The sequence below is a fragment of the Anas platyrhynchos genome, chromosome 15 (assembly GCF_047663525.1).
Source record: "Anas platyrhynchos isolate ZD024472 breed Pekin duck chromosome 15, IASCAAS_PekinDuck_T2T, whole genome shotgun sequence".
NCBI classification, from domain to species: Eukaryota; Metazoa; Chordata; class Aves; order Anseriformes; family Anatidae; genus Anas; species Anas platyrhynchos.
In genome coordinates, this window is record NC_092601.1 from 6,889,074 (window position 1) to 6,907,629 (window position 18,556).

An 18,556-nucleotide genomic window follows, 5' to 3' on the forward strand; every position below is an offset into this window, starting at 1 on the left:
TGTCCCTCCTCCCCTCAGAGCGTCCCCCTCCACGCCTCACTCCTCCCCTCAGCCGGCAGGGAGGCACAGCTCCCGAGGAAACCATCTTTACAGAGCAGCAGGAATCCCGAGACTCGGCTCGTGAAGCTTTAGGACTGCAGAAATAGATTGAGGAGAGGGGTTTTGAAATGCTTGTTACCGAAAGCAAAACAATTTTGGAAGTACTGTTGGCTGTCGAACGTCTTGATGAGGTGGTGGTGGTGGGGGGGGGGGGTGCACTTGGTTCCGTCGGCCGCTCTGCAACCCTGGAAAGGAACTTGGCAGATCCACAGAAAATCTAAAGTTTGGAGATTCTCAACCAGATAAACAATTCGTGGGTGTCTGAAAAAAGTCACAAGTGCCATGATGTGGATGAAGCTGAAAATTGCTGTATTGTGTTGTGACCGCAGGGCCGATGTGCCCCTGAGCCGCACATCCCCCTTTGCTGTAGTCACTGGCGGCCCTGCAGTGTCTCTGAGAATACTGTCTGAGCCCTTTTTCGGTGCCTGGGGGATGGAAGAGCTGCTGTGAGTTGCTTAATACAATGCCTGCGTTCACAATCCAGTACAGAATTAACTGCTGTGTAACAAGCCAGGGCCACCAGCACTGGGTCTGCGTACGCTGGTTTTGAAGTGGCAGCGAACTGTTCAATGTCTGTCAGCTCCCAGAGCTGACCTGTGCTGCAGTGAGGAGCTGTGTGTGTACCCTGCAGCTGGCCAGGGGCACGGGAACATAGTCTTTAAGCTAAAAAAAAAAACAACAAAACACCACCATATAAAGTGTAACATTAAATAGTATATTGTGAAATGGTATGACATTCTTGTCAACATCGTGGAGAAGGAGGAATCCAGGCGCAAAGAGAACCCGATTAACAAGGTGTATCCGCAGTCCACTGACTGCACCTGCCATTTTGACACAAAAGTTCACTTTGCTGAAATTAAAATTAGAAGAGAATGAAATTAGAATAAAAACATTTAATTTTAAAGCAGTATTTGTCGTGTCAGCAAAGTTTCTTTAGCCTTAGTCAGCAGGATCACTTCTGACATGCAGACAAACTGACTGGAAATTTTTTTAGGAAGAAAACAGACTCGTTGCTGAGAGGAGTGGAAAATACTTCAGTGAATTTCATACAACCCTATAGTGAGCTTTCAGCTATCAGAACTGAATGTACAAATCTGGCTTTGGATTCATCTGTCCTCTGTGTGCTTGGTTCATTTTTAGTACTTAAACAGATGAATCCTGAGTTACCTCTTCATACTTAAGCATCTTCATACTTTCACAGCAGGGCAACATCATTCATTACTGTTTTTCCTGTAAATCATATTGCCATACATGTGTGTTTTTAGAAGTTTGGTAGGCATAGGTATGTTATTTATATTTATTCTTCGAAGAAGCTTCCTAACAACTATGACCATATTTTCAGATTTATAACCCATGGAGTTGTTGTTATTGTTTTAAGCCTGTAACTCAGCAGCCGGGTGGATGACATGCATATTGTAGATGATACCAAAGGCAAACTTCTGCCCAACGCTGCACCTGTTTCTGATCTTCTGAATCCTCCTGCCTCTGATTTTTTTTTTTTTTTTTTTTTGTGGTTGTTTTTGAAGCCTGAGGATGTATTTTGAGGGCACAAACTTCTTTTTATGTTGCACATGCAAAAATGCAGCAATTGTATTTTTATAAAAGCAGAACAAAGCCAGTCTGATTACTTAAAACTTAGTCAAATTTCTTTTTCTTCCTGCACAAATTATTTGGCATGAGAATTTTCTACCTCTTTCCTAAATTCCACCAACATTAAAAAATAAAAGCATATTCCTCTTAAGTCATACTTGTCTTGGAGTGTTAAGGGGACCAGATGATCTAAACATTCTGATACTGGTTTAGGGTTTGATAGATAATACTTCACTTGAGAAATTTTGCATGTTACACACACAAATCCATAGAAGTCAATGACTTTGCATTTAAGGCAGTTTTGACAGAATTGGGGAGGAAAAAAAAAAACTTTCTCCCAAGTTGCTTCTTGTGGCTGCTGTGGGTGGGTACCTGTCTCATGAGTTGCACATGGGAACTGATGCAGCTGAGACACAGCTGAGACACATGGCTCACTTCACTGCCACTTAAACCCTGGGAGGTGATGCTGGGACTAGTGAGAAAGGTGGCATTAAATCAGACTGCTTCATCTCTCTAGTTACAGTGAGGTGGTCATCTCAGAAAAGGTTGCTTAATTTCAAATTCGTATTGTCTGTCTGTTGGTAGGGACTGTCTTGTTGCAGCTGTTTTGCGATTTGTGATGATGGGAGTATTTCTGGGTTCCTCCTTAAAGAGCAGAAAGGATAGCAGCACAGCAGTCCAAGCCCACCCAGATAACACCAACATGAAGTGTGTCTGAGGAGCGATGCAAGGCAGTAGTAAGGGTTGCATGCAGTAATTTAGCAAGTGCATTGTGACTTTTTTCCAGGGCAAAATTTCTGGTAGATGTTCTTGTCCGCAATTAGGTTTTTGCTGTGTTCTATGCTAAAGAGTAGTTCTGTTCAGTAGTGGGTTAAGTTATTCCATGCAATTTGTATAGTAGCTTATGAAATATTTGGGGTCTTTCTGGGTTAAAAGTCTGTTATGTAAATGTAATTTTACTCATGGAGTCTCAATAATTTGAATAATTATTTCATTCCATAGTGAGTTTGCCCATTTCATACCTAATAAATTATGTTTACATTTGTTTATGCAGGGTACAATATTTTATTGACATGGTGTTCCAATGACAAACGGTTTTTTGTAATAATATCTAAAGCTATAAAATTGGGAAATTCCTGAAATGAGTAGTTGCACCAAGTCAGAATCAAATGAGTTTTGCAAAGATCCAGTAATTTTTCCTAGCTTCCTCATACCAAAGTGGCTCAGTTATTCATTGTTGTTATAATTTTAATCAAAAGCATTAATTTATTATTAACTTTTGTTGCAACTTCTCCTATATTACTTAGCTTCTTGCTGTCTCATGAAGGTTCTTGTTGGCACTTGGTGACATTCTCTTTTTTCACTCGGAGATCTTGTGCTTCTAGTACAAACCAGTCAAGGAATCCTTCTGATCCTTAAAAAAAAAAAAATCACTTTAATGAATACTTTTCTACTGATAAATGTGCAGAAGTATATTCAATTCTTAGTCCTTCAAATCCTTTCTTGAGACATAAATGCACTTTCAGAACAAGAAGCAAAGAATACTGATAATGAAGCATCTTTATTTCCATATTGATGAAAATAATGTGATTATGCCAAGTACTGCAACAGAATATTGTGTATTGAAATACCTTAGAAATAGGTTTGGGTCACTACCTGAGGGAGTCATTAGGTGACTATGTTTTCCTTTTGTCTAATGCGGTACTTACTGTAGTACTTGGGACAAAGGGATTTTGTTTGTTATAATTCATGCTAAACTATAGCTTGATGTTGACTTTACCAGGGTAAGTGTGGAACAGACAAATCTATGTATTTGATAGAACATTTTAAGTATTATTCTTTAAGACTTCTGTTGCTTTACCAAGTATTCTGTTTCTTCTAGGGAAGGGTTCATAGGAATAATTACGCATTTTCAATGTTTTGAACATATGTGAGAAATGCCTGACATATTTGGCAGAGGAAAACTCGTTTAGTATGATTAACATTCCAGGTTACAACAGCAAAGACAGCATGCCGTGTGCCACCAGCTTTGGCACTTTAGCACTACGTTGATTTTGCACTGATTTGAAGATGAAATCAAAGTTCATTTTTTTTAGATGTGTTTAAAATTTTACATAGTGCTTCTAAATTATCAGTTTTGAGTCCCCACTAACTTTAGGTGCTAAGTAGTTTGTCTTGTTTGGCCATGGATAAGCTGTCCGTAGCTGTTATGGTCCACAGCTTGATGCTTATGTCCTATGACTGGTCTATCAAATTGTATACATGTAGAGTTGATAAAAAATTATCCTATTAGAATCACCTCCTGTTGTATATTTAAGCTAGATTGCATTATTCGGACACTTTTTTTTAGGGGATGTAAGGCGCAACTTGAAGTTACTGAAGTCAAGGCAAGGGTACAAATAATTACCATTTGGAAAATAGTAATAGATGCCGATAATTTTCCTTAGGAAGCAGCACCTGCTTTGTTCCATCCTTTTCCTTTGCATGGTAAACACCCAAGAGCAGCACGTAGGCAGCGGGTGGAGGATAGGGAAAGGGTGGTGCCCACTGCCTCGCAGTGTTTGTCCAGGTCAGCCCAGACATGGTTTACATTATGGTGAGTCTCAGAGTAAACACTTCGCACCAGAATGTTACTTCTACTCTGTTTGCAGTTAGCTGAGCTGCTGAGAACCTGCTGGCAATTTCTTATGCAGTTCCTTGTACAGTGAGGCTTCCTCATGTCTGGTTGGTGGTCAGGAAAGACTCTCCCACGTCTCAGAAGTGAAACCTGGGTGTCCCTTTTGGACAGTCCAGGCTGTGTCTGGGGCACAAGGGGATGCTCACCCACTCCACATGGTTGTGTTAAGGGATGCGGCCTTGCTTGCATAGAAATTAGTGGGAGGTGGTGGTTGAGACTGTGGAGGGTCTTGTACTGAAACTGAGATGAATGTGTGTGTTGGTTTTGTCTCTTGTTAAAATGAGGAGAACTGTTCTACATGTTTTCAGCGACTAGCAGGAAAATCTAGCCACATTTCCATACTATTAAAATGTTATTTATATATAATGTACTGTTACAGTTGCTGTATTTAATATTTAAAGCAGAGTACTTAGGATCCTGTTCATCAAAGTGAGACCCAAGATGGAAAGAAAGATTTTATTTTTCTACTGGTCAAGATATTTAGAGATGAGATGGAATGAAGTATGTTCATTTTTCAAATATAGCCCATTAAATAGAGCAGGGAGATGGTAGTAATATGTTCAGACACATGAATCTCCAGCACTTTAAATAGTACTACTTTTACTGTTGTTGATTTTTTTAATTCCACGCAAAATGAGCAATGAAAAATGTATAGTAACAGAAGAGTTTGTGAAATCAGAATGTTAGACACTGTAAACATAGTTTCACAGAAAAACAGACCCCGAAGACCAGAGAAAAACAGACCCTGAAGACCAGAGATTCTGGAAGAAAAACTGATTCATCAAAACTATGGTAAAACTTGCATCTAGTCCATAGTGGCATCAAAGGGTTTTGGTTTGTTTGTTTGTTTGTGTTTTTGTCTGTTTGTTTGTTTGTGTGTCTGTGCTTTTGTTTTGTTTTGTTTTTCAGACTCCATCGTGCTACTGATGTGGCCTGAAGCTTGGGGAGTTTGGGGTGCAGCAGCAGATCTTTTATTAATGTGCTTCATGGGTAGGCAGAGCTCCCCAGAAACGCACAGGGAGCTTTCTTATGGCTCTGGTTGTGCTCGTGCTGCATCTGGTCTTCATTAAGTTTCCAGTTGTGGCTAACGAAGTACAGATGTGAGCTGCTTTCCAAAGGGAAGAAAAGAAAGAGGAGGAGGGGAAGAACAGGAAATTCTCAGAATATGAGCTGGGGGAAGGGTAGATCATTACTTGGTGTTCTGTATGTGGCAGTGAGGCCAACCCTGGGAAGAAGAGTTGCTGCCTTTTAAGGATGTAAGGACAGATGGGCCTTTCTTGCTACACTAACAACTGTTGAGAGAAAACTGATGGTTTTGCCTTGGATTTAAGCAAGAGTGTCCTACTCCTGTTCCTTGTTTCTTAACTTGCCCTGCATTGTTTTGTACATACCTGAAGAGGCAACAAAACTGGTGTGCAGCTGCCCCTCTGGGTTGTTATTCTGCTGCTGGAGATGTCTCCCTGATCACTAAGAACAGAACAGGACAGAATAATTCAGGACGTTCAAAGATCATCTGGTCAAACTGCCTGATCGTTTCAGTGCTAACCAAAAGTTAAACCATATCAATGAGGGCATTATCCCAATGCCTCTGGAGCACTGACAGCCATGGAACCTTGCTAGGAAGCCTGTTCCCGTGTTTGACCTCTCTCACAGTAAAATTATTTTTCCTAAAGTCCAGTCTGAACGTCCCCAGCTGCAGCTCCAGCCCCTTATCCAGCTTTGTTGACCTCCTCTGGACACTTTCAAGGACCTTAACATCCTTTTTATATTGTGGAGCCCAGAACTGCGTGCAGTATTCAAGGTGGGGCCACACCAACACTAAATCTAGTGGGAGAATTGCCTCTGTTGATGGTTATGCTGGGTTTGATGCATCCTAAAACGGGGTTTGCCCACTGGTCTGCCGGAGCATGCTGCTGGTTCACATTGAGCCTTTGTTGTGTTCCACGTGGTGATGTTACTGTAATGCCTTTCTAGTTTGTAAATAAGATACAATAGATAATAGTACAATAAAGGCAAGCGTAAATATATGAATAAAACTTTATATGCACGTGAAGGCTGCCTTTGCAAGCAAATAGGATGTTACTGGCAGAAACACTTGAATACCTTATGAGCAACAGACTGTAGTATATAGTGTGGCGTTAAAATTATACAGATATTTTTTGTTATTGTTGTTGGTCCAGCCTATCAGTAGCCTGCTTCTGGAGCATCTCGGGTTAGTTTTGTAAATGGTTTGGAGCGAGGGAGGAGGAGGTGGGATGGCAGAGCTCCAGCTCGTCAGTGCACTGAGGTGGGGCACCGCATGCATGGGTGCCTGGGTGGCACGCTGGCAGCTCACGTGTGGGACAGGAGCTCCCAGAGAGGAATCCCTGGAGTAACAGCAGCTCCCCCACTGAGTGTTGAAGTTGGCAGGAGCCACTGTCGTTTATGAAGGCAAAATGCTGCCAGAAGGTGACAAGTAACAGCAGGACTAGGGAAACGACTGTCCCCTTGTACGTGGCGCTTGAGACCACACCTCAAATACTGGGTTCTGTTGTGGGTCCCTCAGTACAAGAAGGGTGTTGAGTTGTTTGAGCGTGTGGAGAGAAGAGCCATGAAGCTGGGGAAGGGACTGGAGAGCAGGGCTGAGGAGGAGCGGCTGAGGGAGAGGGGGCTGCTCGCTATGGAGGAGGCGGAGGGAGGCCTCAGCGCTCTACCCGAAGGGAGGTTGCAGCGAGGAGCGTGTCAGTCTCTTTTCTCAGGTGACACGAGGAAGTGGCCTCAAGTTGCACCAGGAGAGGTTTAGTCTGGACATGAGGAAGAATTTCCTCACAGAGGGGTGGTCAAGCATTGGGGCAGGCTGCCCAGGGAAGCGGTGGCGTTGCCGTCCCTGGAGGTACTGAAGAGGCGTGCGGACACGGCACTGAGGGGCACGGCTTAGAGATGGGAGTCAGGAGGCCAGGATGATGGTTGGACCTGCTGATCCTGAAGGTCTCTTCCAACCCAGATGATTTCTATGATCTTTTAAGTCCTGTTTTGTTTCCCTGCACACCATTATTTTTAACTTTGCGCTTTATAATATGCCGTTTGCTCTATTTCCTTTCAAAAGTTTCCACTCCCTGTAGGCTAATATGATTTCTCATTCTCTTGTCTCTGTTCAAGTCCACGGACTCTTACATTTATGGAATTGCAAGCTGTCAAGGCTCTTAAAGATTTTGATTTCCTTTCAGAAACGTGCTGTTTGTTAGTTTGGCACAGCGCAAGCTTGTGCTCCTTCAGGCAGAGTGAAATGGCTGTTGGCAGCTTCTTCTGGCATGCTGTGGATTTTGGAAAGTCTGTGTATTTTCCTTGTGTGTAGTGAAGCACAGCCGTGCACATACATGCTAGGTTTGGCGTCTGGTACTACCGACAGAACTTACTGTCTTTGTTGATGAAAGCTAGGTGACAATATTTAATCTGACCTCAATGTCCTGTGAAGATGTTTTTCCTGCCTATTGCCAGTTTGGGCTATAGGCAGTGGCTTGCATAAAAAAGAAAGTAATTCAAACTTCCTAAAAAGGAGGGTGGTCGCATCTTCTGCTGATAGAAATCAGCATTTCTATGTTGTGTGGAGATACATGGGCTTATGCTTGGAAGGATCTAGCACTGACGTTTCCGTAAGGCCTTTCCAGGTCAGAAATTACTTGGTTGTGTTTCCATGTTGCTTTTGGCATTTCAGTCCAGGAGGGACTTGGATATGTCAGAAGAGGGCAAGAGCATACTGTGTTTGAACCAGGTTCCATATGGACAAGCAGATGTAAGAAACTCTATGAAATATTCAGAGATGTGTTTTTGCTTTTCAGAAGCGGAACTTCTGAATTATCTGAAATTTGTCCCAGATGTATTACTTCTAATCCTGTTTTATTTTCTCTATCCTGTTTGGCCTTAATGAAGTGTATGTCACATATTTATATTTATTTCTACCTGAAAATTTTGCACTGGTTGTAGTTGCAAATAGAAGATAATCTTATTTTAAAATAAATTAGGAAAAACATTTTTATTTTCTGCCTTTATCGACTGTGTGTGCTTGACAGCACGTTGCATCTCATCTGCTTCACTGCTTCCCGGTTAGTCAGTTTCCCCTGTTTGTGCGGGTCTTTCCCACAGCAACTGGGAAGAGAAAAACATTTTAATCATAGGAAAACATGATTGTCAGCCCCCCACCCCCAAAGTGGAAGATTTGCTTGCAGGTGCAAGACCTGAAGTGGCATTCAACTCTTAGCATTTTTTTTCCTGCTTTTATCATTTAGGTGCTTATTTTGTGTTGTGGTGTCTGAGAACTGTATGGACCACACCTCCGCTGCGGATCACATGCTGGAAAAAAACACAACATTTTGAATGTTTGTTTTTATTTGTCGGACATACATGTACTGCGTTTTACTCTGCAGAGCCTCACTCATAACCAGAATTTATGTAAATTTTGGCTTGTCCCCCATGCAACTGTCGGTTGTGCTGCTGCCCTCCTATGCAGCAGTGCTGTCTGGTGAGACCTGACAACATCGCGTGGGAGCACAAAGCTGAGATGTTGACTGCATCTGTGTTGGCAGATGATTTTGTTAAGTGTAAACTCTTAGCTTTGAGCTAAGAGTTAAAGACTTTGAGCTAATAGTTTAAGCATAGCTTAAAGCTATGGACGTTCAGTTCCAGAACTACCCTCTATGTCTGAGGACTGTTTCTGTTCCTCTTAAATCTTCACGTAACAACTGGAGTCCGTTTATTCCCCACTTAACACACGTATATTAACGGTTTTCCCTTTCACTCTCTCCTCTTTCCTTGCCCCTTACCTGCCTAATACACAAGTCTCGATGGTGCTACCATTAACAGCACTTCCCTTCTTTCTGCTTTATCACAGTGAGGCTATCTGGGAGAACATGGCTCGCATGTGTGTGAAGACTCACAGGCTTGATGTTGCCAAAATTTGCCTTGGAAACATGGGTCATGCAAGAGGAGCCAAAGCATTAAGGGAGGCTGAACAAGAACCAGAGGAGGAAGCCAGAGTCGCTGTGCTAGCAATTCAGCTGGGCATGCTGGTAAGCCCTGACAATCGTATGCATCCTGGAATATCCACTCCGTGTAACTAGGGAATAGATTGACCATTTCTGATAAATCTGAGAGAGGTGCAAAAATCTCCTAAGTAAAATCTATTACCAAGTTTCCAAGGAGTAATGCGGAATAGTTGTTACAATTACTTTCTTGAAGCTGAGTTTTTATCCTCGGGAAGTAGGCATCCCTTCCAGCACGGTACAGCCCAGTGCTGCACAGTTACTGTGCCACGCTCAACTGTCTTTCTCTGCAACCAGTGTGAATTCTGTAGGCTCAACAGCCCTATAGGCCCTTTCTGTGGTCCTTGAAGAGTAGATGACAGTGAGGATTACAGAACCTGATGCCTTGAAATAAGAATTCCAAGAGTCATAGCAGCAGAAGTTTATAGCACATTAATTTGTCTGTTTTCTTGATTGCTGTACAGAATATGTATATATGTATAGTGTATAGTATATAGTAATATAGCATGTTTACTATATACATATATACAGTAAAACTACTGCTGAATGTAGGAAGCATCCTTTCAGGATGCTGTATGAAACATCCTGAGTTCTGTCTTACATTTTTCTTGGGGCATAATTCTTCAAACAAACATTCTAGGTTTGATCAGATTAAAAAGAGATGTACTTTGAAATGTTTTATGGTGAACATTTTAACAAACATATTTTAAGGTCCAGTGTGGGAAATGCAAGGTTCATTTTGACGTGTTTGCAGATGAAAGGCTAAAGGTGTGATCTGCAATAGAGTGAGGACTGGCCTAATGCTCTTCAGCAGCGTAGGCAAGATTGAAGTTTCCTGCCCCAAGGTTGGGAGCTGGCTAGCCGTGGGGATGGAGAGCTCTGTCAAGTCAGATTTGCTGCGTGTGCTGTCCCAGCATCGTTGGCTCTCCTATATTTGCCCAGATTTCCATTGCTGCTTCTCCTGTTATGCTGGCAGTGACCTGCCTGGCTTCTAGCACAGAAAGAGCAGTCAGGCTGTTCAGCCAGCTCCCCACAGCCTGGCACAGTGGCAGGCTGTCCCTTGCACCTAAATCTGGAGCCTGACCTGACAGCAAATACGTACCAAAGCTGATTGTGTCTTTTCTACGTAGCTTTATTTTACTCTAAGTTCTCTGCCCTTGATTACTGTGCTTTACCAATATCACTGAGGTCTAATATGGAGATGATATTACCACATGGATGACTGATGTTATCAGGTGGATTGAAAACTGACTGGAGTTAAGTCAAGTTAGATGAATAAGAGAGAGAATGTATTCTTCTTGGTTAGCCTTTATTTTATGTCTTCATCAGTGTTCTGTAAAAAGATCATAACAGATTTTTAGCCTGGGAACCATAGAAAGGTCCAGCAAATGACCAGTAAGAGGGACAAACAGACAGCAGAATTGACGCCATGCCCCACAGTTCATAGGAGATCACGTTTTTTTGATGCACACTGGCAAAATGCTACGACAGCAAAAATCTGGGTCTGTGTTTGTGGACACACCACATCCTGGGGCTTTGATTTGATAACTTTCATCTGTGGGTTTGCTGCAGCTGCAATATTGCCTTCCACCTTTATGTATCTCATTACCAGAAAAAAATGTTGATGAACTGGAAGTACAGAGAAAATCAGTGCAAACTGTTAAGCTCTTGGAAGCGTTTTACAGACAAGGAAATTTTTAAGATAGCCAAATAGCTAAACTTTAGCTTAAAAAGGTGGTTAGCAATGTACAGCTATTTTAGAAGTATAAAAGCTGGAGTAGTGGAACTATCCTGAACTGAAATGATGGGGAAAAAAAAGGAAAATTTAACTAAATGTTTGTAAAAGCTTCCTGGAAGAGAAAGTTATGAGGCTGAGAAGTGTTAATACTCCTTCTTTTGGATATTTAGATCTATTTGGAGAGGTGAAGGAAAACTGTAGCAAGACAGATGCTATTTTGCTGCTTCTTTTTTTTATCTCATACAGTAATAAAATCATAGTGCCAGCAACTTCCATCTTTACTTTCTATGCTTTTTTGAATTTGAAACAATAAGAGACAGAAACTATTTTTCTGTCTTGGACAGATAATCTCAATTGACTAAATATAGTGTTCAGCTGGACAGCCATTGGGTGGAGCAGGAAAATGCTCCTTCCACAGGAGTACCTCTCAAAGTGTAAAAATAATAGTTCCTACTTTGCTTGCAGTTGCGTCAGCACAGGCAAAATCCTCCTGTTCTAGTTCTGTCTGAAATTAGTAGCAGTTGTTTCCAGGAATGGCTATCAGTTATCCAAGAAAGAATTCCTGCCTCTGAGACCTGCTCTGAGGTCCCAGAGATCTTCTGGCACTTAATGCCTTCTTGCCAACAACCCTAGTCTCTTGGGCCTTTTGAACATCACTTCTAGGCAGTGTGGCCATTAGCTGGAGCCCCACGTGAGTGCATCTCCCCTTTCTGAAGTGACTTACCCTCCTGCTGACAGTGTTTAATTGTTGATGGCTTGCTCGTGTCACCCCCCAGTTGATACCGTACAGTAAATGTCAGGATCTGAATGCTTTCCTTATTTTCACGTAAACATCCTGTTTCCCAGTAATGTGCTATTCCAGGCTATGTATATTTAGTTGGTTAACCCCCCTGCCTAAATTATTGTTACTTTAATTGCATTGCAATGACCTGCATTAATAAAATTCTCGTAAGTGCAGTGTCTGATGTGATTTACTGCTTGCATGTACGCCTATGAACACCGAGCTAACGAGCTCTCTGTATGCTCTTCTTTAAGGAGGATGCGGAGCAACTGTACAAGGCTTGCAAACGCTATGACCTGCTGAACAAGTTCTATCAAGCCTCAAACCAGTGGCAGAAAGCCATTGAAACAGCCGAAGCTCATGACCGGGTTCACCTGCGTACCACTTACTACAACTATGCTAAGCACCTGGAGGCAGTGGGGGAGCACAGCCTTGCCCTCACGCAGTAAGCAGCAGCCGATGGCATCATTGCGTTTGGGGGGAGTTGGAGCCTTGTCCTTCTCTGCAGACTATAGGGGCAGGATGAGGAGGATGCCTGGTAACGGCTACTAACAATTAATTAAAATCTTTTCCCATTGCTGGTGCTTTCTATCTCAGGGGTAAAAGCATTGTTGCAATAAACGGCCCAGCACCATCCCTAAGGCTAAGTATCCTGTCAGGGGCCAGTAGTTGAACACCGATAATAATCCAGTCCCCTGCTTGTCACTAGAAGACTACTGCCTGTGATTTAATTGTTTGAGAGTCTCAGGCACAACCACAGGATTTGGTTTGACTTGGGTACGTCTGGTGCCCAGTCCTCTGCTGTGACTGATGAATTCCTACAGAACTTGGTGGTTGTGATTTTTAACGTGTTTTGTTTGAAATCTTGTTTTTATATGATTTTTACCGTGTGAAATCTCACAATATAAGATCACTTACGTTCAGAGGCAAAGTAGAGCTGTGATGTGATGAGAAAGACCCATAAGATGATCCAAATGGGCAGGAGGGTGAAAGACTCTAGCTGGATGGCATAAATGCAGTGATCTCCCAGTTGTGGAAAAGAGGCAGAAACTGCAGTGGCTGGCAGGACTAAGCAAGATAAGCCCAGGGCTTTTGCTACCTTTTCAGCCACTTGCACAGGGTTGTACTTAATGTTTGGAGAGGTTTCTGGGACATTTCTTTGGAGCATCGCTGGAACTTTGAAGCATTTACAATGCTATGATCACATCGCCTCTCTGATTCCAGGTGCACTGTACCTTTTAGTTTTGATGGGTCTGGCTGATTGCTACAAATCTGAGTAACTGAATAATACCAATGGAGCACTGTTATCAGGGTTGCTGCTTTGTAGCTGTGGCTAATCCAACATTAAGTGGACTTTTTACACAGGAAGTGAAATAATTCTCTTAAGCTAGTCATTTCACATCTCATCTGTTCTTTTTCTCTACAGCTACGAGAAGTCGGATACACACAGGTTTGAGGTACCCCGAATGCTCTCTGAAAACTTACAAGCCCTGGAGAACTACGTCAACAAGATGAAAGACAAGTCAGTGCTATGCTCATTCCTTGTCCTGAGTGGGACTTTGAGGTCAGAAATAAAATCTGTGTAGAGAGCAGGGAATAAGAAGAGAATCCTCTCAGCTGCAAGTTCAATACCTGCCTTATCTATCCACTGTGATCCTCCTTCAGCTTTTCAGGCACACACCATATTTCACTCAGAAACAGCCACACTAGATAGGTATCTAGGCTGAACTCCCTTTTAGCACAGATCTTTGAATGTCACGGTTGCATTTTGGTAAAACCTGTCTGCATTCTAAAAAATAAAAAATGTATCTAGCCTCGAGTTCAAGATTGCAGAGGTGAGAAATGCATTCTCTGGCACTTCTGGTTACTGCAGTTAATATTGTTGCTTTTCTAGGAGCCTGTGGAAATGGTGGGCACAGTATCTGGAGAGCCAGTCAGCTATGAAATCTGCACTGAAGTACTATGCACTGGCTCAGGATTATTTTTCCCTAGTCCGTGTCCACTGCTTTCAGGGCGACATTCAGAAGGTAAGGCAGACCCTTCCTGTCTGCTTCCAGAGCATTCTCATTCCAGGGATCAGTATGGGCGTAGCATAAAGCTATATGATTTCCTTTTCAGGCTGCTGAAATAGCGAACGAAACAGGGAACTGGGCAGCTTCATACCACTTGGCCCGCCAGTACGAGAGTCAGGGTGAAATCAAGCAGGCTGTACATTTCTACACCAGGGCCCAGGCATTTAACAACGCCATTCGCTTGTGTAAGGTATGGGAAGATGTATGTCTGTGTCCAAAACCAAGGTAGGATTCTATTCTTAGGTAGTATACAGAGTGAAAGTGTTCCAAGACACTGGTACCATTCTGTCCTGTGATGCATTGCTTGTTCAGTCCCGGTCCCCAGTCCTGGTCCCCAGCTATGAAGATGTTCTTGTTTTCTGCCTTCATCTTCTGCAGAAGATTCTTCAATAAATGAGTTGGTTATGTGGGTTGGTTGATTATACAGCTCAATATCATACATATATACATGCATCATACATCTCAACAGAAAACTGCATGAAACAAATTGTCATTATTGCAGCTCAAAGTCATTTGAGTAGCTACAGGTTTTACATAGGAGGTGGCTGGTGGGCTACTATGCAACAGTATAAAGCTGGAAGTCTGAAAGAAGACAGAATTATGAACTCAGTTTGCTTGAATACCAAAACTCAAATCTTTGCTTTTGAACAGGAGAACAATTTAGATGACCAGCTGATGAACCTGGCTCTTCTGAGCTCTCCAGAAGACATGATAGAGGCAGCCTGCTATTATGAGGAAAAAGGGGAGCAAATGGACAGAGCTGTCATGTTGTACCATAAGGTAAATGACTGGTATTTTTACTAAAAACTTTAAACTGATGCAATTTCCACAGCAGAGGAGCATTAAATCAACAGTATGTTTGACTATATGTGCAATTAGTCATTTCTTCATGGTGGATAATGCTTTGTAAAGCCCCTCTAGAGTATCCTGTAAGCTAATTCTGCAGTGCTTATTCTTTAAAAGTCTTTAAAAGGCACATCCTGAATTACAGGCAGGACATTTCTCCAAAGCTCTGGAGCTAGCCTTTGCCACACAGCAATTTGGGGCCCTACAGCTAATTGCTGAAGACCTGGATGAGAAATCAGACCCAGCTCTGCTAGCACGCTGTTCTGATTTTTTTATCGAACACGCTCAGTATGAGAAGGCAATGGAATTGCTGCTAACAGCCAAAAAGGTAAGCTCCATGGATGGACAGAGAGGAGCACAACAGGTATGTACATGCATACTCTTAAGATTTATCTTTTCATAGCTGGTTATTAATAAAGACACATTTGTGAGGCAAGTACAAGTGTAGGGGGCCTGATGACATACATCCCAGGGTCCTGAAGGAATTGTCTGATGTAGTCACCAAGCCACTCTCCATCATATTTGAAAAGTCCTGGCCATCAGATGAAGTCCCTGGTGACTGAAAAAAAGGGAAACATCACTCCTCCCATTTTTAAAAAGTGGTGAAAGGAGAATCCAGTGAACTACAGACTGATGAGCCTCACCTCTGTGCCTGGGAAGATCATGGAAAAGATCCTACTGGAAACAGTACCAAGGCACAAATATGTTCTTTGTGAACAAAATAAGAAAGTATATACTTAAATATGAGCTGATGGCAGGGCACAATGCCTCAAACTTTCTACTTAGAGAAGCCACATCTGCTAACATTTGTGCCTTCATATAGCTTATTTTTAAGGGTTACACCACAAACAGTGTGAAGTATCACAGTAGTACTTGCAACAGCTCATTGCTTTCTTACTTCCTTTAGTACCAAGAAGCTCTGCAACTTTGCCTGAAGCAGAACCTGACCATCACAGAGGAGATGGCTGAGAGAATGACAGTGTCTAAGGACTCCAAGGACCTCTCTGAGGAGTCCCGGAGAGAGCTACTGGAACAAATTGCTGATTGCTGCATGAGACAAGGCAACTACCACTTGGCAACCAAGAAATATACACAAGCAGGAAACAAGTTAAAGGTCAGTTTGGATAGGCAGAAAAAAGCTGGGGAGGCTGAGCCTCTTACCTTTGTCAGATTTTTGCAACAAGAGTGGTTTGAGAAGTAAATCCTGAGACAATTTTCATAGAGCAGGCTATCCAGATGAGACTTCCTAGCCATTTTAGTAGAGCCTGTGTTTGTATTCATAATATTTTTCCCTCTCTGTCCTCCCACCCTTCTTGCATTGCTAGGCTATGAGGGCACTGATGAAATCTGGAGACACAGAGAAAATCATCTTTTTTGCGGGAGTCTCCAGACAGAGAGAGAGTTACATCATGGCAGCCAACTACCTACAATCACTGGATTGGCGCAAGGACCCAGAGATTATGAAGAACATCATTAGCTTCTATACTAAAGGAAGGGCCCTTGACCTGTTGGCAGGATTCTATGATGCATGTGCTCAGGTACGTCCGCCTTCTGTGATTCTTCTTTTGTTTGGTTTGTTAGCTCTACAGCGAGATACTCATCTGATCTGTCTTCCTGCAGGTAGAAATCGATGAGTATCAGAATTATGAGAAGGCACAAGGAGCACTTACAGAAGCATGTAAGTGCCTTTCAAAATCAAAAACTATTAGTCTTCCGGACCAGGAAAGCAAACTCACACATTTGCAAAGCAAGATGGCCCTGATCAAACGATTCCTTCATGCTCGGAGGTAAGTTGTGGTATTCAGAGCATGCACACAAATGACAAAAAGATCATACAAGAAGAAGACATTCACAGTTCAGTAAATAAATTTGAAGACTTGCTTCTGTATATTTTTATAGCGTAGAAACAGATGGAATTTTAAAAGGGCTGTTGGCATTCAAGACCAAAGAGTAATCTGAAATATGAGTGACTATGCTCTTTTACTAGAGTTTATTCTGAGGATCCCAAAGAAGCAATCAGACAATGTGAACTTCTTCTAGCTGAGCAAGATCTTGACAGCGCCATCCGTCAGGGTGATGTCTTGGGATTTCTGGTTGGACATTACTTACGGGTGGAGGAATTCCATGTGGTAAGTTAATTCTCAGAGCCTGAACTTTATATAGAGCAGTGCAGCTTGGTATAAGCGCTGAACTCCTATGGGAAGACATTCTATAGTACAGATTCCTTTACAGGAGCTAAATGGCTTGGCAGGGTGTTGTATGCTTAAGGAACTATCTTCAAATTATTATATTTTTAATTACATGGGACTGAAAAGAAAGCTCAGAGAACATGGAGCATAAACAATGCTGGATTCTTAAATACTTCTCATTACTAGAGATAAGAACAGAAAGGTCTGGGTGCATTGTCTCAGCAGCTGCACTGGACTTCATTTGCCACCTCGCCAAACAAAAAAAAGAAAATTATAAAATTATAGTAATTTGAGGCACTAGTAACTCACTTTGTTGATGGCAAACCGAATGTGTCAAGCAGTGCCTGTAGCCAAAAGGGTCTGCCACATCCCAAAGTGCATCAGGCACAGTATTACCAGTGAGTCAAGGGCAATGATTTCAGTTTAAAACTATTCCTCCTTGTCCAGTCATTATCTGACTGAGCAAAAAGTTGCTGTCCATTTTTCTACAAGCCCCCTTTAACTATTGAAAAGCTGCAATGAGGTCTCCCTGGAGCCTTCTCATCTCCAGGCTGAACACCCCCAGATCTCTCAGCTGTTCTCTGTAAGAGAGGTGCTCCAGCCCTCTAATCAACTTTGTGTCCCTCCTCCGGCCCCGCTCTGTGAGCCTCATGGGTCCCTTCTATCCTGGAAAATTCTATGACATGCACCAGGGTTTGGACTAAAACACAGCCTGCTGTTACTATGGAACAGAAGGATGCCAACTGCTCGTTTCTCCAGCTGTAGTGATTAACCTTACTTGCAACGTGTTGTTTTGACAGTGCTTCAGCTAGCAGGAGAATGTAAAACCAACCTATGAGACCCATTCTTTCTTATACTGAAGACGATAGAATTGACAAGCCCCTGTGCAAAGGCTTCATGGTATCAAATGCTGAATTGTTCTGACCTAGTGTTAAGCTCCTTTCCACCAGTGAACTCCATCAGTTCAAGAGTTCATCAGCTAAGCACTCGAGGCAGATGCTTTTTACACTTTTGCTGGAATTTGTAGAAGCAGTAAACCCCCCCACATGCACCTGTAACAGTAATCTGTGTTTTTCTTTAGGCTTACCGGTATCTGGAAGAGATGCGGAAAAGAATTCCATGCACAAACCTGACTTACTATGTCAATCAGCAGACCATCGAGGCAGTTCACAGAGGAGTAGGCATTCCCATAAGCCAAAGCCTGTTTCCAGAGCAAAGTCACCACAGCAGTATGGAGACCAAGGAAGTGGAAGAGGAGGTGGCTGAGGAAGTGGAGGATCCCTGATAATTTGTACTTACCAAAGACTTTAACACTAGGTCATTTATTCTGTCCTCATTAGGGGTCACACCAGTCAACCCACTGCTGCAGACAGACTTTTTGGTTATTACCAAGAAATTTATTTTTTTCTGCTTGACTGTACAAGCAACATTACTGAAATTATGTATCATTTCAAACACTACATACAAAGAGCTGGGTATATAGACCCTGTTCTTAATCTAGTTTTAGTATTTTAATAAATTTGAAGGGAAAAAAAGAGAGAGAGAG

The 18,556-nt window shown here is 42.4% G+C and overlaps 1 protein-coding gene across 1 annotated transcript in view; it reads left to right on the plus strand.

Moving 5' to 3' along the window:
• The window catches only part of IFT140 (intraflagellar transport 140), a 69,831-nt gene extending 51,282 nt beyond the window's left edge, over positions 1-18,549 (plus strand). Inside the window, exons 18-29 of the mRNA XM_038186737.2 lie at positions 9,234-9,411; positions 12,158-12,348; positions 13,330-13,425; positions 13,798-13,930; positions 14,022-14,165; positions 14,627-14,755; positions 14,967-15,149; positions 15,729-15,935; positions 16,147-16,359; positions 16,442-16,608; positions 16,809-16,950; positions 18,092-18,549. Coding sequence (XP_038042665.2) covers positions 9,234-9,411; positions 12,158-12,348; positions 13,330-13,425; positions 13,798-13,930; positions 14,022-14,165; positions 14,627-14,755; positions 14,967-15,149; positions 15,729-15,935; positions 16,147-16,359; positions 16,442-16,608; positions 16,809-16,950; positions 18,092-18,295 — 1,987 coding nt within the window. The 3' untranslated portion in view covers positions 18,296-18,549. The remainder of the gene's footprint in view (positions 1-9,233; positions 9,412-12,157; positions 12,349-13,329; positions 13,426-13,797; positions 13,931-14,021; positions 14,166-14,626; positions 14,756-14,966; positions 15,150-15,728; positions 15,936-16,146; positions 16,360-16,441; positions 16,609-16,808; positions 16,951-18,091) is intronic.
• The last annotated feature ends 7 nt before the right edge of the window (positions 18,550-18,556 follow it).